General features: G+C 38.8%; 1 protein-coding gene across 3 annotated transcripts; it reads left to right on the forward strand.

The window, feature by feature from the left end:
* Positions 1-239: 239 nt before the first annotated feature.
* On the forward strand, positions 240-23,237 carry LOC115918486. Of its 3 annotated transcripts, XM_030980441.1 has the most exons (9): positions 240-381; positions 11,120-11,245; positions 16,122-16,280; positions 17,268-17,384; positions 17,952-18,014; positions 18,860-19,009; positions 19,797-19,952; positions 20,363-20,444; positions 21,779-23,236. In XM_030980441.1, exons 3-9 carry the CDS (start codon positions 16,143-16,145, stop codon positions 22,552-22,554), a joined length of 1,482 nt encoding a protein of 493 aa, XP_030836301.1. In that variant the 5' UTR covers positions 240-381; positions 11,120-11,245; positions 16,122-16,142; the 3' UTR covers positions 22,555-23,236. The 3 variants fall into 3 exon arrangements, with proteins under 3 accessions (XP_030836301.1, XP_030836302.1, XP_030836303.1); XM_030980442.1 differs by lacking the exon at positions 240-381 and having other exon boundaries at positions 11,115-11,245; XM_030980443.1 differs by lacking the exons at positions 240-381; positions 11,120-11,245 and adding an exon at positions 14,210-14,792 and having other exon boundaries at positions 21,779-23,237.
* The last annotated feature ends 1,758 nt before the right edge of the window (positions 23,238-24,995 follow it).

The following is a 24,995-nucleotide window of genomic DNA, read 5'->3' on the forward strand; positions in this document are numbered from 1 at the left end:
CAGGGGGGGGGGGGGGACAATTATGAACAGTTATTTGTGGATTTCACACTGGCGATCCCCTCCTTTTCTTTTTGTTTCTGTGCCGGTTTGTTGTGTGTGTTTGTTTCTTTTTTTTTGCGTGTTTTTTCCCTTCTTCTTCAAGTCTAGCTCTTTGCAACAGAAGAAGCAAACAAACTTGGACATATATAGGCCTTATATATATATATAGGTCTTATATATATATATAGGTCTATATGTAGTGCTATTATAAACACATTTTCACCAGTTACAGAGTTTCTTTTTATATTTATTTTCACATTGAGAACTCCATACAACACGGAAATAGCATTGCTGTAACAAGTACAAAACAAGATTGTAATGTAGATATCGATCTACATACATGTACGTTACGGGTGAAGCTTTTCTTCACACACCTAATCGGAGATGAAGGTAGCCCATCCAATGTGTAAAAATTGCCAATTTGATAAGTGTAAGGATCGCATTGTACACGTACAACCGCTATACTACACACACGCAATATATTCCCTTGTGTATTGTATCCATCAGGCATGATCAGTGCAACGATGGCTGGCTACCAATTAAAATAGTGGTCGGATATAATGAGAGTAGATGATGGAGGGGGGGGGGGGGGGGGGGGGTAAAGCGCAGTACTTAGGGGCAAATCAAAGAGTTATACTAAGACCTCACCTCATTTATGTTAGAAATTAAAACGTTATTATCTTCTTTCGAATTGCAATATATCCCCGCACCATAATTATAAGCATGTCATGCATATATATGCCTTTTCTCCGCGAAAGGGGGCATTGACTCTTTAAATACCAAATCACATAAACTATTCACCATTATGTCACCGTCATTTTCTCTATGAATATAATTTTTCACGATCTCAACTTTTCACCACCCTATCGCCATGTACATTGTCTATGGATAAGCTGGAATATTAACTCTTCACCACCCTACGCTAACTTTTCACCACCCTAGCGCCATGTACATTGTCTATGGATAAGCTGGAATATTAACTCTTCACCACCCTACGCTAACTTTTCACCACCCTATCGCCATGTACATTGTCTATGGATAAGCTGGAATATTAACTCTTCACCACCCTGCGCTAACTTTTCACCACCCTATCGCCATGTACATTGTCTATGGATAAGCTGGAATATTAACTCTTCACCACCCTACGCTAACTTTTCACCACCCTAGCGCCATGTACATTGTCTATGGATAAGCTGGAATATTAACTCTTCACCACCCTACGCTAACTTTTCACCACCCTACCGTCATGTACATTGTCTATGGATTATTAACTCTTCACCACCCTACGCTAACTTTTCACCACCCTTCCGTTATGTACATTGTCTATGGATAAGCTGGAACATTAACTCTTCACCACCCTACGCTAACTTTTCACCACCCTAGCGTCATGTACATTATCTATGGATAAGCTGGAATATTAACTCTTCACCACCCTACGCTAACTTTTCACCACCCTAGCGTCATGTACATTGTCTATGGATAAATGGTAATATTAACTCTTCACCACCCTACGCTTACTTTTCACCACCCTAGCGCCATGTACATTGTCTATGGATAAGCTGGAATATTAACTCTTCACCACCCTACGCTTACTTTTCACCACCCTACCGTCATGTACATTGTCTATGGACTCACTCTTCACCACCCTACGCTAACTTTTCACCACCCTTCCGTTATGTACATTGTCTATGGATAAGCTGGAATATTAACTCTTCACCACCCTACGCTAACTTTTCACCACCCTACCGTCATGTACATTGTCTATGGACTCTCTCTTCACCACCCTACGCTAACTTTTCACCACCCTTCCGTTATGTACATTGTCTATGAATAAGCTGGAATATTAACTCTTCACCACCCTACGCTAACTTTTCACCACCCTTCCGTTATGTACATTGTCTATGAATAAGCTGGAATATTAACTCTTCACCACCCTACGCTAACTTTTCACCACCCTATCGCCATGTACATTGTCTATGGATAAGCTGGAATATTAACTCTTCACCACCCTACGCTAACTTTTCACCACCCTAGCGCCATGTACATTGTCTATGGATAAGCTGGAATATTAACTCTTCACCACCCTACGCTAACTTTTCACCACCCTAGCGCCATGTACATTGTCTATGGATAAGCTGGAATATTAACTCTTCACCACCCTACGCTAACTTTTCACCACCCTATCGCCATGTACATTGTCTATGGATAAGCTGGAATATTAACTCTTCACCACCCTACGCTAACTTTTCACCACCCGAGCGCCATGTACATTGTCTAAGGATAAGCTGGAATATTAACTCTTCACCACCCTACGCTAACTTTTCACCACCCTAGCGCCATGTACATTGTCTATGGATAAGCTGGAATATTAACTCTTCACCACCCTACGCTAACTTTTCACCACCCTACGGTCATGTACTTTGTCTATGGATAACCTGGAATATTAATTTTTCACCACCCTACGCTAACTTTTCACCACCCTATAGCGCCATGTACATTGACTATGGATAAACTGGAATATTAATTTTTCACCATCCAATTACAATACAGTTTATTGAAGTTAAAACGGTATTATGTCCTATGTGCAGGCCAAAAATAATGACAAGGTTAAATTCCAACGTAATTTGAATGATAATAATAATTTAGAACTTCCCTCAAAACCAAAAGGTTTGAAAATGTCTTTTTGTGAGAAAATAATGATCATTAGTTGTCGAATTGAATTTAGCGAGCACGCTCGTTTAATTAGTCTGATTTTTACATAATAGACAAATGTACATTTAGTACAAATGTCATGTAGAGAGGCGCGGATCCGGGGGGGGGCGAGCGGGCCTTGCCCCCCCCCCCCCGAAAAAAAAAGGAGAGAAAGAAAAGGAAAAGAAGGGAAAGGGAAAGAGGAGAAAAAGGGAAAAAAGAGGAAGAACAAAAGAAAAGAGGGAAGAAGGAGATCGGGGGGGGGGCAAAAGGAATTGCCTCCCAGGCTGCTGCCCCCTCCCCCAATCAAAAAATAAAAGAGAAGGAAGGAAAGGGAAAGAAAAAAAGGAAAAAATGAGATAAAGGGAAGGAAAAAAGAGGAAGAAGAAAAGAAAGAGAAGGGGGATATCAGTTGCAATTTTCCCGATCGGGGGGGGGGGTGGAGGCAAAAGGCCCTTGCCTCCCCCCCCCCCGTCCCCGTGTTAAAAAAAAAAGAGAAGGAAGGAAAAGGAAAAGAGGAGAGCTAAAAGGGAACAAAAAAGAGGAAGAAGAAAAGAAAAGGGAGAAAAGAAGGGGAGATCAGTCAACAATGTGTGGAGCGGAGTGGGGCCAAAATGACCTTGCCCCCCCCCCCCCCCAGGCAAATTTAAAAGAGAGAAAAGGGAAGGGAAAGGGAAAGAGGAGAGAAAGGGAAAGAGCAAAAAGAGAATGAAGAAAGGTAAGGGATATCAGTTGTAATTTTCTCGTCAACAAGGTGTAAATCGAGGGGGGGGGGGGGGGGGCACTGGCGTACTGATAGGGGAGGGGGGGGGGGAGCTTTGGGGAAATAAAATCCAAACGTGGTTTATTTCTAATTCCATAACGGTGGTTTACAAATAATGCTGAAATGACATAATTTTCCGAGATTTTTCATCACTTTTAAGTAAATTGTACTTTTGTATGCGTTTGTTGGAAAATGACAAATTCCTAAATTTACAGCCAGGCAAGAAAATGCTTCTTGAGATGCCTACATGTCAGGGCCCGCGGAACGGCGGGGATCGGGATCCTCGAGCCTCCCCCCCCCCCCCACTTTTTTTGAAAAAGTATATTAAAGAGAAATAGAAAGAAAGAGAGGAAGAAAGAAAAAATAGTTAACTGCCAGTGACACATTATAATGATGTATCAAATTATGCTCATCTGACCATGATCAAATTAAATGCCTAAAACCACGAGGGCTCAGCCCCCTGGATTCCACCTAGGGCCCTAAGGCGGGCCCTTAGATGCTCATCTGACAGTAATTAAACGCCTAAAACCCCTGAGCTTCCGGGGGCTCTGCCCCCTGACCCAACGAAAAGCCTCAAGGCGGGCCCCTTGATACTCATCTGACCGTAATTGAGTGCCTAAAACCCTTGAGTTTCCGGGGGCTCCGCCCCCTGAACCCCACGCCAATTAGTGACCTGCAAATGTCACAATTAGGTATCAAAATAATGCTCATCTGACCGTAATTAAATGCCTAAAACCCCTGAACTTCCGGGGGCAGACAAGGTATCAACATAAGTTCATCTGACTGCAGGCGCGTAGCCAGGGGGCGGTGGGGTGGTCCCCAAAAAAACGCGTAGCGAGGGAGCGCGGGAGGGGGGAAACTGAATTCAGACGAAGAATATTTTAGAGAGCGGTACAACGAATCGTCTTCTTTCTCTAAAAATTAAATGAAACGTCGAAGCTTCCGCGCTTCGCACGGGAGGGGGGAAACTAAATTTAGACAAGGATTAAGAGTCGAGAACGGTACAACGAATCGTCTTCTTTCTCTAATGATTTAATGAAACGTAAAAGCTTCCGCGCTTCGCGCAGGAGGAAAAAAATAAATTCAGACGAGGATTATCTTCGAGAGCGGTACAACGAATTGTCTTCTTTCTCTAATGATTTAATGAAACGTAAAAGCTTCGCGCGGGAGGGGGGGGGGGGAACTGAATTTAGACGAAGATTAAGAGTCGATAACGGTACAACAAATCGTCTTCTTTCTCTAATAATTTTTTGAAATGTCAAAGCTTCCGCGCTTTGCGGAGGAGGGAGGGGGAAACTCGCCCCTACTTGCACCCACCCCCTCCCAATTACGTCACTGCTGGTCACCATAACGTACCAATATTTGGCTCGCATGATTTCAAATTTGCCCCCCCCCCCTAAGAAATCCTGGATCCGTGCCTGCATGTAATGCTCATGTACCCCTTACAGCTCTATTTATTACCAAAGCAAGTCAATCATTCATTCAATAGCGTCTGACGGTCAAGTCTTAAAAGTTTTAAACAGGTTTCCTTGCATAATTTGAATTCTATAGGACACTGCTGACAGATAGGACATACTTGACATATTCACAATTCCTGCAAAGTTCTTCAGACTTTCATGTTGGCTGAAAAAGAGATCATGGGGTTCAAATAAAACCTTTAAGAGATTTATTATTTCCGATCGGTGGGTTTATGTATAAGCAATTGCTTCACGAGGATGAACTGAAATAAACAGATGCGATCCCCTTCTGTCGCCTATATAAATTTTAAAAAAATATATAGGGCTTGATATGTAGACGGGTGAGATACTTTAACAATGAAACAGTCCTCTTTATTTAACAGACTATCAAACAAATTATAAAACTTGCACTCTCCAAAATATTATCGTCAAGAATTTAAAATTCTATTGTACTAGCCTGTATATCTTTTTCTAATACAACTGTAGAGAAAACATATATTGTAACATTCTGTAATATGTGGAATATATTTTACAAATGAACCTCAATATACCTGGCAAATGCGCAATTACACCTTGTTCCCGAAATATTTTGCGGTACCGCAAGACCTTATGCAGGTACCCCACAAAAAAGGCCCCCCCCCTCCAAAAAAAAAAAAAAAAAACAGTAAAAGAGTAAACATGGTTTGTATTTTTAACCCAAAAGAACAATAATAAAATCCTGAATTAAATCACATATACAATTCCATTCAAAGAAAAGAAACGTTCACAGGAATTAAATTTCATAAACATTGCGCATGCCACCTATACGGTATTTATCAATGGAGGTCTTTATAATAGCGCATATCATGGACATATTGTGCGAGAATGGGAAAGCGTGTCTGTTTTTTTGTTATAGGGGTGAGAAGACATGAGCCCCCGAACGCTGGCGTACTGATGGGGGGGGGGGGTGTATTTCTTATTCGATACCAGTAATTTACAAATGTTGTTGTTATGACATGATTTTCCGGTATTTTTTCTCCATTTTTTTTGGTAAGTATTTCCTTTTTATGCGTTTGTTGGACGATAAGAAATTCCCAAATTACAGTCGAGCGAAAAATACGCTTATTTAGAAGCCTTTATGTCATGGTCTGCAAAGTGGCTGGGCTCGAGCCTCCCCCCCCCCCCCACCTCACTTTTTGAAAAAGTATGTTAAAGAGAAAAAGAAAGAAAGACGGAGAGAAAAAATAAGTGACCTGCCAATGTCACAAATAAGGTATAAAAAATGCTCATCTGACCGTAATTAAATGCCTTAAACCCCAGAGCTTAAGGGGGCTCCGCCCCGAACCCCACCAAGGGCCTTAAGGCGGCCCCCTTGATGCTCATCTGACCGTAATATACCTAAAACCCCTGAGCTTCCGGGGGCTCTGTCCTTTGGATGCTCATCTGACCGTAATTAAATACCTAAAAAACCCGAGCTTTCGGGGGTTATGCCCCCTAGACCCCACCAATGTCCCTAAGGCGGGCTCCTGGATGCTCATCTGACCGTAATTAAATACCTAAGCCCCTGAGCTTCCGCGGGCTCTGCCCCCTGGAGCCCACCAGGGGCCCTAAGGCGGGCCCGTGGATGCTCATCTGATCGTAATTAAATACCTAAAACCCCTGAGCTTCCGGGGCTCTGCCCCCTGGACCCACTATAGGGCGGGCCCCTGGATGCTCATCTGACCGTAGTTAAATATTAAAACCTCTGGGCTTCTGGGGGCTCCCCCCCCCCCTGGAACACGTCAATGGCCCTAAGGCAGGCCCTGGATGCTCATCTGACCGTAATTAAATACCTAAGCCCCTGAGCTTCCGCGGGCTCTGCCCCCTGGACCCCACCAAGGGCCCGAAGGCGGGCCCGTGGATGCTCATCTGATCGTAATTAAATACTTAAAACCCCTGAGCCTCCGGGGGCTCTGCCCCCCTGGACCCACTATAGGGCGGGCCCCTGGATGCTCATCTGACTGTAGTTAAATATTAAAACCTCTGGGCTTCTGGGGGCTCCCCACCTGGAACACGTCAATGGCCTTAAAGAGGGCCCCTGGATGCTTATCTAACCGTAATTTAATACCTAAAACCCCTGAGCTTCCGGGGCTCAGCCCCTTGACCCCCCTACCGAGATTCATGCCCTGGACCCTACGCCAATTTACGCTCTACCTGATCGTTAATACTCCACTTTCCGAACGTTTTTTCTCATTACGTCGCTGCCCCTGGAAGGTGAGCCCCCTGGAATGTTTGCCACCCCCAACCCCCCCCCCCAATCCCAAACTGTTTCCGGCGCGCCTGATCTATACAGTACTAGTAATGATTCTTTATTCTAATGTTGCCATGTATTACCATAGAGGCTTTGTCTACGAGAACGAAGAAGAGAAAATAGAATTGAAAGGAAAAAAAAGTCATATATGCATTGGCATTTCCTGTAATTTCTCAATAAATGTTTATTAGTTTTCGAAATATTCTGGTGTCCGCAGTCTTAATATTGGTTTTCAAACTTCAGATGTGTATCATTGTGAGAATTTCATGAGAGCTTAGTTGTCCCCGTCTTATAGAGTTACGATTGATCCAAATCAATCGTAAGTCCTCCAATCAATCGCAAGTTTGTAGTCTCCACTCACTGGGGAAAAGGGGCGGCCCGAGCGACTTCGAAAGTGGGGGGGGGGGGCGGGGCACCAAGAAAAAAGGACACTTTCTGAAGAAAAAAAGGCACCTAGGCTACAAAGGGAAATCTCAAAGAGAAAATAGACATTGTTTAGACTTCGGTATATACCCCTACATTGTGTTTACATTATCAGGGATGATTTCAATATTTGTTTCACTTTATACACCATACAAGATATTGCATAATTCATCATGCTTTGCAGTTGGGTGTGATGGTCTGAACATTTATTTGCGAGCGAGGAAAAGTGTTAAGATTTGTGAGGTCGCAGTGCGAAAAATTACATCTTATAAAGAGGAAAAAACCCAATCCTGATAGGGTTATAAGTACATTTTCATAACGGAAGACTGAAAAGACCTTAGATAAAATAACATAAGTATATTTTGATTTGATTATATTTTCTTCTGCATTCGTGTAATCATACAGTTTTTCGATAACAATAATAATATAAAGTACAATAAGTATTTAAGTTTCCTCAAACATTATAAAACATGATACAATTATTTGCGGAAGAAGGACTGTCATTGCTGTAAGCAGATTGCTTGATAAAACGACAACCCCAGACAAAAACTCATGAATATATTAACACATATTAAGCAGATACGGATAGGTAATTGAAAATACAAATTTCGATGATGGTGATATTGACAATGCAGATGAGGATGATGATGATGATGAAGACGATGATGATGATGATGATGATAATGATTCGAATGAAAGAAGAGATGACATGATAAACAATGAAAAGTTGACACAGAAATTCTACCTTGAGTATTCTGATAATAACATCGTTTTAACTTTGGCCTTAAATGAGTAGAGTGAGCAGGCCCGTAGCCACGTGGGGGGGGGGGCACGTGCCCCCCCCCAAAAAAAAAAATTGAAAGTGTTTAGACCCCTCCCCAGAACGTCGATCAATTACATGTATGTGTCCCCCCCCCCCCCCCCCCCCTAAACATCAAACTCTGGCTACGGCCCTGAGAGGGAGCAACATGATTTAATAGATTCTGGGAGAAAGTTCCATAGGTCAGGACCATGGTGTCTTATGGATTTATTTCGGGTATACTAGATAAAAATTGATGAATTACGAGTAGGGTAAGAGTGAATAGCTTTATTCATAGTGTAAAAGTTTTGAAATGAAAGAGGGAGCATATTTTTTAAATACTTAAACATGATCAGTAAACATTGTAGCGAATTTATGTCGAATACTGTAAGGGTTTTCAGTTTGTAAAATATTGGACTTGTGTGAGATAAATAATGGTGAACCAGTACATAATACGAAGGGCTTTCTTTTACAATAAATAAATAGAGTTGATTTTGATTTTGGCGCTGGTGGCCCATACTAAATTGCAATATGTTATATACTGTAATATCAATGAATTATAAAGCATAACAAGCGGATAACATGGGATTAATTTCTTCTTTCAAAATCGTTTCAAAATTACAGTAAGTTCATTGGCTGCATGTATCTCTTTCAAAAAGTGTTTGAACTAACTATAACAATCCCATTTTTGTCTTGATGTCTTGATTTGAAATGTCTTGATTTGTAACTGTCCCTTATTACCTACGCATGTTGGTAATGAGAGACCTTTGGTGATGACGTCATAAATTATTTTTATCTTATTAATCAGTTACATCATGACCACAATTTTGTTTCCCAATAAAGAGAAGAAGTTACTAAAGAGAAAACAAAACTTTCTGTATGTGTAACATTTTTCATGTTTATGTAAATTATGGAAATGTGCTTAAGGGTCTCCAATTCCCCACACCTACCCTAGTACTAGAGATTAAAGAGGGCACTAACGAGAATGGAAAATGGACACTTATTGCAATGGAAAATGGGAATTTGTCGAAGGAAAAGGGGCACGTGTCAAAATAAAAGGGGCACTTATCAGAGTAAAAGGAGCACTATTCCTATGTAAAAAGGAGCACTTTTCGGGTGCTTGAAAAAGTGTGGGGGGGGGGGCACTGTGCCCCTACTCCCCCCTCCCCCCCCCCCCCCCAGGAGGGCGGCCTCTGCTGGGGAGTATTCCTACCATTATGGTCACCGTGAAGGCATAGGCATAACTAACACAAACTAACACGGTAAAGAGTTAATATTCCAGTTTATAGACTATTATGTACATGGCGCTATATAGGGTGGTGAAAAATTAAGAGTGCAGTTTATCCATAGACAATGTACATTGCGCTATAGGGTGGTGAAAAGTTAGCGTATGGTGGTGAAAAATTAATAGTGCAGTTTATCCATAGAAAATGTACATGGCGCTATAGGGTGGTGAAAAGTTAGCGTAGGGTGGTGAAGAGTTAATATTCAAGTTTATCCATAGACAATGTACATATGACGCTAGGGTGGTGAAAAGTTAGCGTAGGGTGTTGAAGAGTTAATATTCCAGTTTATCCATAGACAATGTACATGGCGATAGGGTGGTGAAAAGTTAGCGTAGGGTGGTGAAGAGTTAATATTCCAGCTTATCCATAGACAATGTACATGACGCTAGGGTGGTGAAAAGTTAGCGTAGGGTGTTGAAGAGTTAATATTCCAGTTTATCCATAGACAATGTACATGACGCTAGAGTGGTGAAAAGTTAGCGTAGGGTGTTGAAGAGTTAATATTCCAGTTTATCCACAGAGAATGTACATGACGCTATAGGGTGGTGAAAAGTTAGCGTAGGGTGGTGAAGACTAAATATTCCACTTTATCCATCGACAATGTATACATGACGCTGATGTGGTAAAGAGTTGAGATTTAAAAAAATATATCCATAGAAAATATGTACATGACGGTGACATAATGGTGAATAGTTTCTGTGATTTGGTATTTAAAGAGTCAATGCCCCTTTTCCCAGAGAAGGCATATTTATTATGCATGCATGTTCACAATTTCACAATTCATTGAAGTTAACATCACATGAAAAATGAATATAAAATAATATAACAAATCATTTCAATTTTACAATCCATTTGAATTGACTTCACATGAAAAAGAATATAACAATGATTTATCATAGACACGTTGCAACTAATATACAGTTTGAAGAAAGAACACACAAAGGTGATGAAACATAAGCAAATAGAGCTTGAATCGTGTACCACCTTTCAAATATATAACATATGACAAATAACATTCATGCATGACTTATAATTATGGTGCGGGGATATATTGCAATTCAAAAGAAGATAATAACTTTTTAATTTCTAACATACATGAGGTGAGGTCTTTGATTTGCCCCTAAGTACTGCGCTTTACCCCCCCCCCCCCCTCCCTCCATCATCTACTCTTATTATATTCGACCACCATGCCTATTTTAATTGGTAGCCAGCCATCGTTGCACTGATCATTCCTGACGGATACAATACACAAAGAATATATTGCGTGTGTGTAGTATAGCGGTTGTATGTGTACAATGCGATCCTTACACTTATCAAATTGGCAATTTTTAGACATTGGATGGGCTACCTTCATCTCCGATTAGGTGTGTGAAGAAAAGCTTCACCCGTAAGTTACGTCTAAAACAAATATTAACAAAAAAAGTAATTCCTGGTTTCATATTCTCTACCACCTATCATCACCTGCTTCGGATAAAGTCGATTTGGGAGCCTGGATACTGTTCTGTTACGTCGTTAAATGTGAGTTTAAAGATTGAAAATCATTCTTTCATGATCGAGTTTACGGAGTGAAGCTGAAGAGCGCTTAGCTGAGCTGTATTGTATGCAAGTTGCTGTCGGCCGCGACGCCAAGGCCGATCGAGCTGCTATAGGCTAGCTAGGCCCTAGGGCTAGGCCTAGGGGCGGTATTTTGAACCCTGTGTTATCTCTAATATTGTTGTATCTTTGAAGATAAGATAAAGTTGGTATTCTGAACATTGTTGTAACTTTTGTGTTATCTTTTGTTGTATCTTTTCTCTCATCTTATTGGCCGCGCGCGCGCCTGGGCTCATACTTTGGTGCGCTTGTAGTTGTAATTGTGCGTATAAAGTGGCATTTAATCCTCATTTGCATAGATCTATGACTATGCGCAGGGGAGATAATATGTCGAGATAATTGGTATTCTGAAAGTTGTTGTATCTTTTATCTTATCTTATCTTGCATGGTATTTACAACAATATTTACAACAGGTAGGGGGTTGTCGTGGTGATATAATGGTGGCAATATTTTTTGCCCAGAACCAACTTCGTGCCAATAGACGAGTTAGAAGAAGATTGTGTGTTGAGCGGAAATATCACAGATGAGAACTTTCTAAGATATTACATGCTAGGATATGACGATTTTAATGCTCTCATCTTAACCAATATAGTGAAAGCGTGATTTGTCTTCATGATCCACATTCAACAGCGCATAATGATGACGCGTGTTATGTTTAGCAACAGGTTCAGTGAAACTAACATGCATATTGAAATTAACATGCCACTTAGAAATGTAGTGCGGGGGACCGTTTATCGAAACCGTCATAACTACAAGATCAACGACATCTCGCCACTGTCGCGCAACTTGTCAGCTAATTAAGTGTTTCACGAAGCCGTCTCTGCCAAGATGAGCGACAACTTCCGCGACAAGCGAGTTGTCACTGCTCCGAAACCTGTCATATCTTTTTAATTGCTGAAAAGCGCCATCACAAGTCAGTTTGTTGCCATTCCATGGGCCGCGAAATTGACGATTAGTTTCACTATCATTTTGAGAAAAATATAGACGAGTTCGGTACGTAATTCTCTGGGATATGCGAAATGCAAATGTACAAAAGTGAGAATACAAATTATACAGAAACTTTAAAAAGCTGAATATAAACATTAAATCACAAATCATTAAACTATAACATATGAATAAGAGAGATAAGAATGTTACACACCGTTTTCCATAGTCGATCCATAGTCTTTTCTTATAGGATACCGTCATACCTTTGGGGCCTATGTGCATTATTATTCCCTCTCTAATTACTTCTTCCAAATTATATTTTCAATATCAAATCAATTATATAACGAGTATTTATGAGACTCTAGAATAAAAACTGGCTGAGAAAAGGCATTTTGCCTAAAATTTCTCGTCAGAATAAACAAAAAAGTACGTATTGATAAACTATCACATAACGGTATCCTTCCACTAACTTATGATTCGACTGTCAAAAAAAAACACTCACCGATTTTTTTTAAATTTAAGAATCTTTACAGAAATATGCAAATCGTTTGATGATGTAAATATGATAATGACACTATTTATTATTTATTTTAGGAGAATTTATATGTATATATTTCTTTTTAAACAATTTCAGCCCCAAAACTTGTTTTGGATTATTCTTCATAAATCAAATGGATCGTGACAAAGACTATCTTCTTGAGCTGCTAGTATCGCGATATATCGATATCATGTCTGTCATGGCTTTGTGAAACGGTTTATCCACTTCATGACATCTCCGTAGGTCGGCGACAAAGATATGACTGTCATGGAGTTGGTTTCGAGAAACGGCCCCCAGCTGTTTAGGCACTGTTCATTGTTATGCATATAAGTGCATACACACAATGCAAGAGTATGCAAGGGTCTTAATTGTGTTCACTACATACACTGATATACATGTAAAAGCACATTGAGTCTGGATTAAACTACTGTGGCGGACACGATTCGCCACCTTGGCTTGACACGGAGTATTTGTCAGGATGCCCGTGTCTAGCTGGCCTGGCGCTCCCCGTCGTTCGTTTGGACAAAATATATGCCCGCAGCTTGATGGCTGGAGTTCTTTCACTGCTCACGTCACAGGGCGTATTAACAATCATGCATCCGTCGACTGCAATCGGTCACCCCAATCGTTGTGCACAGCAACAGTCAATTGAACATCCTTCGAGCAATCAATCAATCAATCACCAATCAGTCTCCATGCTTTGTCAACTCCTGTCACTGATTCTCGATCTCATCGTCTAACTACGGTTTCACTGTTCTATGAAATCAGACCAATCATGAGATGTACGTCGAATTCCTTTAATGCGAACCAACCAACATTCGGGGTAAACTCGATCAACACAAGTACAAGTGCATGTAGACTAAATGTAAGACTTAACTAAGGGTTGGGCCAGGCTAACTATCAGGCCAGCCTCGGTGAGGCTGGCCTGTATCGGATACAGTGCAGTGGAGAGCCCTAGATACACAATCCTGCCCGTTTTAATAATTTCCCTATACATAACCGTAAAAAAGGGCAATTATGTCCTCGTTAGTAAAACAACACTTCAACACAATATTTCTGCTAATCCCATTAAATCTTCACATATAATCTTCAGTATAACCCCTTATTCCTGATAAGATAACTTTCATACAAATAATATCCCCAAAAGAAACATGATAATTGCACCAATATGATTGTTATATGTAATTTATGCTCATTTTCCTTCAGTTTGGTAATTGCTAAATCAACGATGCGCCATATTGCTAAAGCGCATGCGCGTACAACAAATAATGCTTAACCTTCGTCCAATACTAAAACCCTGATTTGTTACACTACCAAAGCAACCACACATGTTTCTGCAGGCTCCATTTTGTTTGTCTCTACTAACATATTATAATTTTATTTAGCTTAATAGTTATCATTTTCCAACCCACAACACAACAACGCGCGTAATAAGGGCTCAAATAACTAATTACGCCCAAGATCGCCCAAGAAATCCTGAAGGAAACTACCACATGCAAGGGAAACATCTGCAATCAGTGAAAGCTGAAAAGGACCTTGGAGTGACAATTGACTGCCAACTGAAATTTCATCAACATGTATCATCAGCGGTCAGTAAGGGGTACCAACTACTGGGAATAATGAAAAGAACTTTCTCGAAACTGGATAAGACAACACTACCTATTCTATTCAAGACCCTAATTAGACCACACCTTGAATATGGGAGTTTTCTTTGGCATAGCAGATATAAAGAAGATGCAAAGAAAATCGAAAGAGTGCAAAGAAGAGCTACCAAATTGGTTCGAGAAATCAAGGACCTCCCATATCAAGAACGACTTAAATACATGAACATGTACTCTCTGTTCTACAGAAGAAGAAGAGGAGACATGATCGCAGTCCACCAGATCATGCACGGACTAGTTGACATTCCACAAGATCATTTCTTCTCCCAACCTGCAAGTAGAAGCAGATCCACGAGAGGGCACTGTCTCAAGATCCAGAAAGAACACTGCAGACTGGATGTTAGAAGTAAGTCTTTCAGCAGACGAATAATACAAGACTGGAACAGTTTGCCAGAAAATATAGAGGTCTTGGCAACAACGGACAAATTCAAAAGACACATAGATAAGCATTGGTGGGAGTATTGCTTTGATCTCCCGTGACTCCACTCCTGTGCATGCGCATACACTCAGTAATAAATCTAACAGGCTAAACCTAGAAGCAGTGACCGGGAATTACAGGCCAACGCCTTCTTCCTGTACCAGATGATGATGATGATGATGAAGATTAGTATGCGCTAGGCGCATCTTCAGATATGGCATAAAGTATTCCTATTGGTTGACCTACTTATCATGCTTATATAAAATAGAATTTGATTGGTAGGGTCCATAAAAATGGGCGTGTCATCAATGGTCAAAGATAAGATAGAGGCGGTCTTTCAAGAGATAACACAGGGATAAAACAGTGTTCAGAATACCAACTTACAACAATATTAACGCTGTGTTATCTCTGGAAGATACAACAAAAGATAACACAAAACTTACAACAATGTTCAGAATACCGCCCTAGGTCTATACTATAGAGAAGGCTGCGTTTGTGCAGTGCAGTAATTGCAGACCCTTCCCATCTGACTTGCGCTATTCTCTTGCCATATGATCCATCCCTTCCATACACTGTCACAGGTCAATGATTATATTTTAAAGATGACACTTCACATCTTTACAAAATTCATGCCCATCGCCTGCACTCCAAACCCTCCTACCATCAGCCTACTACTTCGAATGCGATAAACTTGCTGATCTCCCAAAAGCAGAGGAACAACAACAGAGAGAAAGTTCAATAGCATAATATCGCTCAGGCGAAGCTTTGCGTACAAAAAGGGACAAATCTTGCCCACTGTAATTCTATTTTTCATTCAGGCGCATAGACAGGAGGGGCGGTAGAAGCGGTCGCCTCCCCCCCCCCCCCTCCAAAAAAAAACAGAAAAACGCCCGCCAAAATAGAGAGAGAAAGAGAGAGAGAAGAGAGGAAAGAGGAAAGAAAAAAGTAAGAGGACATAGGAAAAAAAAGGAGCATGCAGACAAAAAAACATTTTTGAAAATTCAGACAAGGATTAAGAGTTGAGAGAGGTAAAACGAATCATCTTCTTTCCCTAATAATTTGATGAAATGTTAAAGCTTCCGCGCTTGTCATAGGAGGAGGGGAAACTACCCCCTCCCTGCACCCACCCCCTAGTCAGGATTCAGGATTTTTTAAAGAGTTCTAAAAACTTCTAGACTGTAATGATTGTGTATTTTGTATTGTGCAATTATTTATTGTCGCAGAGAATTCTCATCTACCATGCCTTCATTATTATAGATTTCGATAACAGCATAAAAGATGGCGAACCGTAGCTACAACAATACTACTCAACAAGCTGTCTCGAACCAGGGAGTTGGGATTGGGACTCCCCACTCGAACAATGTCAATGGCAACAACACCACATATCATCGTGGTTGCGTCTCCAAGGGCTTTCAGGTATGATGCAATAACGTATTTTCCAGACACTTAACATATTTTTTTTGTACTAAAAAAAAGCTTTTCAATGCAATGCCTTGAAAAGTTGGTAACATTGATTACACAAATGAAATACAGATGAATGATATATGAAGTCCACTAACTTTGAGGCGGTGAATCTGCTGCATTTACTTAGCGAGGATCATCGAAACAATGGAACCATTCAATTTTAAATTTGAATAAGCAAGAAAAATTGAGCCTCGTCTTAATTAATATCAAATACTTATTCTGTCCATTAACTTTAATTAAACACTGAAATAAAAAATAAATCATATTTTACATTAATCAAAGGTTCAAATGATCGATGAGATAATTATGCAAATTTTTCTAGTTTAAAAAAAAAAATTGACTTTGAAAATGTTGTTTATAACAAATATCCAGACCTTTATCATTGTAACAACCAAAACAATTTGGCTTTAACAAATTTTTAAAGATTTTTTTAATGGACCTGTCAAGCCATTAATACCATAGACCAGGCGCGAATACAGGGGGGGGGGGGGGGGGGGGGTTGATGGTCGAACCCCCCCCCCCCCATCAATTTACATAAACATACTTGTACCCTACAATCCTAAATGTATACATGTTTGTAGGCCTTATAACTTGGAGGATGTATGTACATGTATGGGATGTTGAAATTGAGAGTTAATAGCCCCCCCCCCCCCTCCTTCTCCCTTTGCAAGGGGGAAACCTTTTAGGACTGTTCTTTTAATATAGAGATTATTGAATCTGAAGTGTGTGGACTATCTGCTATTCCACTAAAAATTCATAACGAGTATATATAGCTCTGAAGATCTGCATATGTAGTTTATTAAATTTGCAATGGGTGTATAATATTGTCAGGAACATTTAACCTGACACTGCCCTTTCCCCACATATTTTTGAAGTTGTTTCGCTTACTACTCCATTTTTGTTAATTCTTCCCTTTTTGTCGTTCGTTTCTTTATGCAGGTGACAGGTATAATGCACATTGTGGCTGGAGCTTTGTGCATAGTGCTTGGTATTGCAGCCATCATTCTCCAAGCCTATATTTCATACCTGGCTATGCCCATTTGGGGAGGTTTACTGGTAAGTCAACAGAGATACTCGGTAAATAATGAAAACAAAAAATATACCGGTATATATTTATTTAGAAGCGACTTAACTACTTTCACAATTGGTCCAATTTGTCATATGTTGTTATTTTTTATATGATCCATGCAGCAAAATGATTTAATTACAACCTCAATTTTTCCAATCAGCGTAAGTTTCCTAGCATGAAAATAGCCAGTGTTAACAACTGACAAAAGTTTCTGATGTTACAGCATGCATGATGCAGGATACTTGTATTCCTGCAGATTTGTGCCCATTACTACACATACATGTACATGTACATGTGTAACAAAATGAATGGCTCATACGTTAGCCAAAGCGAAACTACGACAGAAATAGAAAAAAAACAAGAATCTGACTTGCTACGTGACATTTTGAAATCATTTCAAAGACAAAATATGCCACATGATAAATGTAGTGAGGTGTTTTTTTACATTACTATTTGGAAAGGCTATATTTGATCAGTTATCTAAAGATATTCATGAAGTACAAATTTTTGTGTAAATATTTCTTGTTCATGCTCTGAATTAATCCTTTTTCTAGATCTTCATAGCAACTGGCACAATCGGTGTTGCTAACTTCTACAAGCCTAAAAGCAAGAAAATTGTAAGTATTGTTGAACAACCTTCCAGTTTCTTTATTTAAGTTAAACATAATGTTTTATGTACAGAAAATGATAAATCAACTCTGTTTCCATTGCCCACAGGTGTGGTTCTTAAGATTATCCTTATGGAAGTACATGAATGTTTATGGTAGCTATAAATAGTTGTGTAGGGTTTTTATCTTTTTAAGCAGTTTATTTTTACAGCTTTGATATCATACACATTATCTATGATCTTGGCACATACATGTAATTGATCGAGGTAAAAAAAAAAGGGGTCTAAAAAAGTTCAACCGATATTGAAAAGACGTGGCTACGTGCCTGCTGATACTAAGTTGGTTTTAGAATTTGAAAATGAGAAAAACAGATCACCAAGTAAATGCCTATAGACAAAATAAGAAATTCATGAATGTGTACTTGTAATCAATCAGATGCAAACTGGCTACACTGTGACATACCTTTAGAGCATTTCTCTCTCATTTGCCCTGTCCTGTACAAAAATATTTCATAATTATCCATTTCCTTTCAAACAAATATTTCTTTACAGCTACATTGCTCAGTGCTAAATACATGTATAATTATTAGACTAAGATCTTGGAACAACCTCTGTATTACATAGCACTTGCCGATTATGCGCAATGTGCCCTGTACCACCCAGGTGACCAATTGTTGAAGGCTGTTTAATTACATTTTCTAGCATCACTGATAAAATAGTATCAACCCATGGAAGGCAAGAGCTAACAGAATTTCAAAGATGAATTAAAATGTGCAATATGATGTTACCTTTATTTCTTACTTCTTGTATATCAAAGTTGTTATAATTATATAATTCCTTTTGATTTTTATAAAGGTAATAGCCTACCTTGTGATGTCCACCATTTCTGCATTTTTCGCTTTCATGATGATGGTAACATTTGGGATTTTTGTTGCACAAGATGACAATTATTATGAGAGCTTTATTTGTTATCCCCTTCCAAGGACCCACTGCGAGAGCCCATCGGTAAGTGTAGTTATGTAACAATAATATTAATATAGGTTTTCCTGTCAATTTTATAAAGGTAATAGCCTACCTTGTGATGTCCACCATTTCTGCATTTTTCGCTTTCTCGATGATGGTAACATTTGGGATTGTTACTGGACCAGATTACAATTATTATCAAAGCTTTATTTGTTACCCCCTTCCAAGGACCCACTGCGAGAGCCCAATAGTAAGTATTATGTAACAATAATAATATTAATATAGGTTTTCTTGTCAATTTTAACACTCTTTTCTTTCAATTTTTTTTTTTTTCATTCAATTTTGTCCCAAAACTTCCTAATCTTGCACATCTCATGGTCAATTTTGTCATTTTGTAATAAATTTCGTCAAAGTGTCATTCAAATTCGTCACAATTCACAACTTTCTTATTGTTTGTCTGATTTTGTTCAAAGTTATGCCAATCTGCTTCTCTCATTTATCTGCTTTCTTTCAGAGCAATTTACTATAAAAGTTAGATTTTAGATACCGTATCCTCATAAAACACCTTCACAGCTCAGAAGAACTTCTCAGAAACACACAAAATTTACAAAGGAGGAAAAAATATGTGAGCTGTTTACCATGATGCAGCACCCTCTATATTGAATATCGAATAGTAATTGTAATAGTGTTATTATAGTGGACAGGTACAAAATGAACACATACATGTACTTTTGCCTTTGCCAGAAAGTGAAAAAAAAATAGATCACAAACGTGTTAGTGGATGCCTTCAATTTTAACCCATGTATTTTGTGCCCCTATCTCTGACCAGTGGTCTCGCATTCTCGTCAACTCTGTCTTGATCTTGGTCTTCCTTCTGGAGATAGCTTGCGGAGTGACATCGGCCTCTATGTCCTGCTACAAGGCATGTATGTGCTGCCGACGTTGCTGCAAACTGTGCAAAGATGAGCCAGGAAACTCAAATATGGTGAGTGGGCCGTTCTCCGACAAATCCTCCGTTTGCAGCTAGGAGATCATCGAGTCATATACAGTCTGCAAAAAAAAAATTGAACCCTTTATTGTTCACAATTTTTTCTTATACACCATCCATAAAATATAATGAAATGTATATCAAATAAAGGGAAAATTTATACTCTACCAACATCAATTTAGATCAAGTTTTGAACCTTTATGCTTCGATGGGCACATCTATTTAACTGTTGAAGGGTTTGATTAAAAAATTTGCAAAAATAGAGTAAGTAGCCATTGAAATGTTAGTGAACATGTGCATCTGTAAAATATTCTTGTTCAACGTACAATGAAAACACAGAATGAGAAACAATGAGAAACATTGAGCTTTTGATGTCAACCATTAAGATTTTTTTTCTCAATTTCTAGGTCTACTTTGCCGCCAATATGGGAGGTGTACCTATGATGACAGTGCCCAATACACAGTGTTCAAGACCAATCTACATTGCAGGTAAAGCCCATAAAACACTATACGATCCCCCTGTGATCCAATTTTAGAAAAAATGGCAACTATATCAGAAATTTAAACAAACATCTTCTTTCTGATTTAGGTTCTAAATGATAATAAGGATACTAACAACCTGAATTTTTGCGGATTTAAATCTGAATAAAAGCTGAATTGACTTCAAATCGTAGACAGCTGCACTACTCCTCTGACGTCACTACGATTCTGAGCTGATTTAGCTTTTCTTCCTCCAAGGAAACGTGGAATCCCTCCAAAAACAATGAAATGAAATATAGTACTACCCGTATACAGATCCTCAGCCATTAAGTTGCTACCCGTTTAGATATGCATATCAAATGCAAATTCTTTCAAAATCGGATGTTATATAGTGTGTGGTGGGCAGAAGTTAATTTTGTCTATTTATCAAATTTTTGCCCTTTAAAAAGAAGCACATGAAAACAAGCTTCTCATGGGTTTTAAAGTTTGTGTTTCCTTCTAGTCATGTTCAGTCATGTTCCTGTAGGACCTTAGCATGTTCATGGTTTAACCAAAATCTGGCATTTCAACATGCCAATTCAAACAATGTTACTCAGTGAAGTATGTATGGATTAAAGGTAATACAAAGTTTTGGGAAATTTTGAAAATTGGGTGGATAGTGATTCTTTACAATTTTGATATATTTGGATGCTTCCGTGGATGTATTATAAGCACTAAAAAAATTAGACCCTAAAACACTTCTGCTTTCTAGAAAAATTGGATATAAAAATTTAACGGTGCTCCCGGTAAATTTGGATAAATTACAAATAGCGCCTACGGCCGTACAATGGTAGCTGCGACCATGACATTCTCAGAATATGTAGTTGTAATATATAATTTCCAAATGGGAATAGCTAATCAGTCGATTTAGTCAAGAAACATTGTTTTATAGCTTAATAAATATCTTGACCTTGAGAGGGAGCTATACAACATAAAGAGTTTATTATTTACAATTTCATAACTTTAGACTCGATTTCAACCGCGACAACGATCACTGAACATTGTGGGATCGCATATGCTTCCAATATGTTCATTTGAACCAAATTCATGACCCCATACCAAAACTTTGTATTACCTTTAATGTTATCAATGTCTCAATTGAAAGCATATTACTTTTTTTTATGAATAGTTACAAATGATATCTGTAGAGTCCATAGTTCGTTCGCAGCAACAGTTTGTCTTCTGGGATACACTGTATATAAAATTAGAGGGAAAAAAAATCATCTTCAATGATGTACTTGTACAAACTAAAAAAAATTCTCTTCTTGGAAATTAAAAAACAACACATGTATTCATTACCACAGGTGGTACGTCAGGCAATGCTACCCAGCCTGGTCAATTGATGTATCTGGCACCAAGCCCTCAGCCTCAATCTTATGTAGCTATGCCAGCAGGGACCCAACAGAACCAAACTATCCCACAATTGCCACCACCCCCGCAGTATCAACAAAACCCACAACTGCAGCAACAGTTCATACAACCGCAGCCTGCAGGAATGGTCCAGCAGCTGAGTGGCCTTCCAGCGGGACAAGCTGGCTTCGTCCAGGTCCAAGGCCCAGGGCAGATGCAGCCTCAAGGTCTTGCTCAAACCCAGCCAGCCACAGAACAGCAACCACCTCAACAGCCACAACCAGCAGGCATGGTCCAGCAGCCTAGTGGCCCTCAACCAGGACAAGCAGGCTTCTTCCCGGTCCAGGCCCCGGGGCAGATGCAGCCTCAAGGTCTTGGTCCATCCCAGGTAGTCCAACAACCACAACCAGCAGGAATGGTCCAGCAGCTAAGTGGTTCTCCACAAGTTGGCTACTTCCAGGTGCAAGGACCTGGAGGACAGATCCAGATGATCCCTGCCCAAGCACTCTACCCACAGGTCATGATGGCGCCAGCTCCTCAGCAACTTGCACCAACTCCGCAACCTGTACTGACTCAGCAGCCTGGACCCGCTCAGCAGCAAGTCCAGCAGACAACAGCGCCCTCTAAGCCAGCTGAAGACCAAGCTAAGGAAGAAGTCAGCGAACCAAGCGAGTTGCCTTCTGGTCAAGTCACTTCTGGCCAGTTCAGTGACCAGGCTGCACTCATCTAAGCTTAACAATGAAAGTTCATCTATCTTCAACTTACTAATAGTCTTTGTAATCAACAGTCCTGACAGATGCTCCATTTTAATTTCATTGTAGAGAAATATCAATACACACAAGATGTAATTACAAAGTATCTCCACGTTATACATTAGTTGTAAATCTAAAGAACAATCTGACATTCTTGTTAAATGATTTAACTAAAATGATCCAATATCTTTGAGTACCGGGTAGGTGACTAGGTGGACCCTCTCAAAGATATTCAGTGTTGTCACTGTTAGTAGTACCGGCTGGAGTTTGGTCCTCATCAGCAAGTTATATGTAAAGCAAATATGACTCTTTTTCTTAAAAAGTAGTTTTTATTCAAATCAGTAAAGCATTTGAAATTAGTGTTATGATACTAGCCAAAATTATTTTAAGATATGTACATGTATTTTACTTTTTTATATTAAAGCTAAGGTTGTACTGGTAATTTGAAATATCTATGTTAAAGTACTATGTTATGACTCAGAGTCGAATTGATAGTTTGGGATTGTACATGTAAATACTAATTTGTATATTATGTATGCATACATGCAATTCTTATACCATATTACATATAATCATAGAAAAAATTTCACTGTACAAATTGAATCTCTATTAATTCAAATTTCATTGTAAATGTGCCTATAGGTGTTTTACTTTAAAGCGTATCTGCCATAGTTTACAGGAGGGATTAGACTGCCCTGCAAGGTCACTGGACAGATGGTTATCTCATCAACTCAGCTCTCAGTTAACATAAGAAAAAGAGGATCATGGGGGACCAATGGTCACCGATTAGGCATGGTTTGTTATATAGAGGGCGCAAGTAGCTACAAGTAGCGCAGTGGGCCTTTAACTCTTTTTTTTTTTTTAATTTGATTTAATCACATTTTATTTGTTGATAATGTTACCTGCCATTAACATTTAAGAGGCTTTCACTGATTATGCAGTGTAGATTATGAAATGAACAATCTATCATTTATAATTAATTATATTAATTGTGTAGAGAAAGTTCATATTTTTCTCTTTAAAATTATCCAGATCATATTCAAATACAAGATTCGTTATGAATTGATCAGTTCTCTTAGATTATCTTGTTAAGTAGAATTTAAAGATTTAATTTCTATTTCTCAAAATTTCAAAACCCTATTTTCCTGCCCTTGCTCATATTGTAAATGAAATCCAACTGAAATAGATGTTATGCACCTTTGTTAAACTACTGTGGGTAACGGGGGAACAGAAACTTATTCATGAGTAAAACTCAGCTGAATTTTGTCTATTTAGTGTAATATATAATAAGGAAAATGCACTGCTGCAATCAATTTGTGAATGCAGCTGTCTTATATATAAATATATGAATGGGTTTGGTTTTTATATCTTGTTTAATCTTGTTTTCTTTCATTTCATTTTTAAACAAAAAACATTCTCAAAACTTTTTAGGATATATATTTTGTTTGTCACACAACAGTACTATATACTACCAGACTTTAAATAGAGGAAAATTATGCAGAATATATATTACGTAACCAACTTTTTCTTCAGGAACAAAGTGGCTTATAATTAAGTGCATACCATATACATTTGGTCAAAAAAAGGAAATATGGAAAAATGAATACTAAAGAACAGTCAAAATGCATCTCTTTTCCACCCAAGATTGTGGAGGAGCAATGGGATACTGCCATGTGAATACTGCCAGATACTCCCATCTTTGCAATTGTTTTCTCAGCGACTCATTTCTGGTTAAAAACGTTTGCTCACTCATGCATGAGTGGTATGATACCAATTGCATATCATAGAGAGGTTTGATTTTTGTTAATATATGAAAGATAAGTTTATATTGAATACATGTATATATTTGAAAATCTTTACTATGAATATTTGTTCACCTTCTTTCTATTAGAATTACTTAACAATTACAATTATTATGTACTATTTAAATCAAACATGTGTATTATGTCTTTAATGGCTTTTAAAGATATTTGTCATGCCTATTTGTGTAACCTTCTAAAGGTGTAATTCTTAACAGCTCTTATTGTCATGTGGTATGCTGGCTTTCAGTCAATAATAAACTTGCTTACTAGCAATCAAGTATCGTCTCATAATTGTGAATACTTTCATCCAATTTATTTTATTTTGGCGGTGTTTCTTCCTTGTTATAAAGTTCAATGTAATCCAAGAATAATTTAAATAATAATTTACTTTAATAACAATGTAATAATATTCAGGCAATTGTTCCTCATATCTAGGGAGATGCCACCTAAAGTTCTGGCCATGGTGGTCCATTTGCAATTTTAATATCTTACTACATGTATCATCTTTATTGCAAAAAGGTAAACAATTTGGCTTATTCACAATTTCTGATATGTGGAAAAGATACAACAGCGCCGTACCCCCTAAAAAATTGTGCCTGTAAATTACCGAAATGGGT

Source organism: Strongylocentrotus purpuratus, unplaced genomic scaffold (genome assembly GCF_000002235.5).
Source record: "Strongylocentrotus purpuratus isolate Spur 01 unplaced genomic scaffold, Spur_5.0 spur5_scaffold_11, whole genome shotgun sequence".
Taxonomy (NCBI): Eukaryota; Metazoa; Echinodermata; class Echinoidea; order Camarodonta; family Strongylocentrotidae; genus Strongylocentrotus; species Strongylocentrotus purpuratus.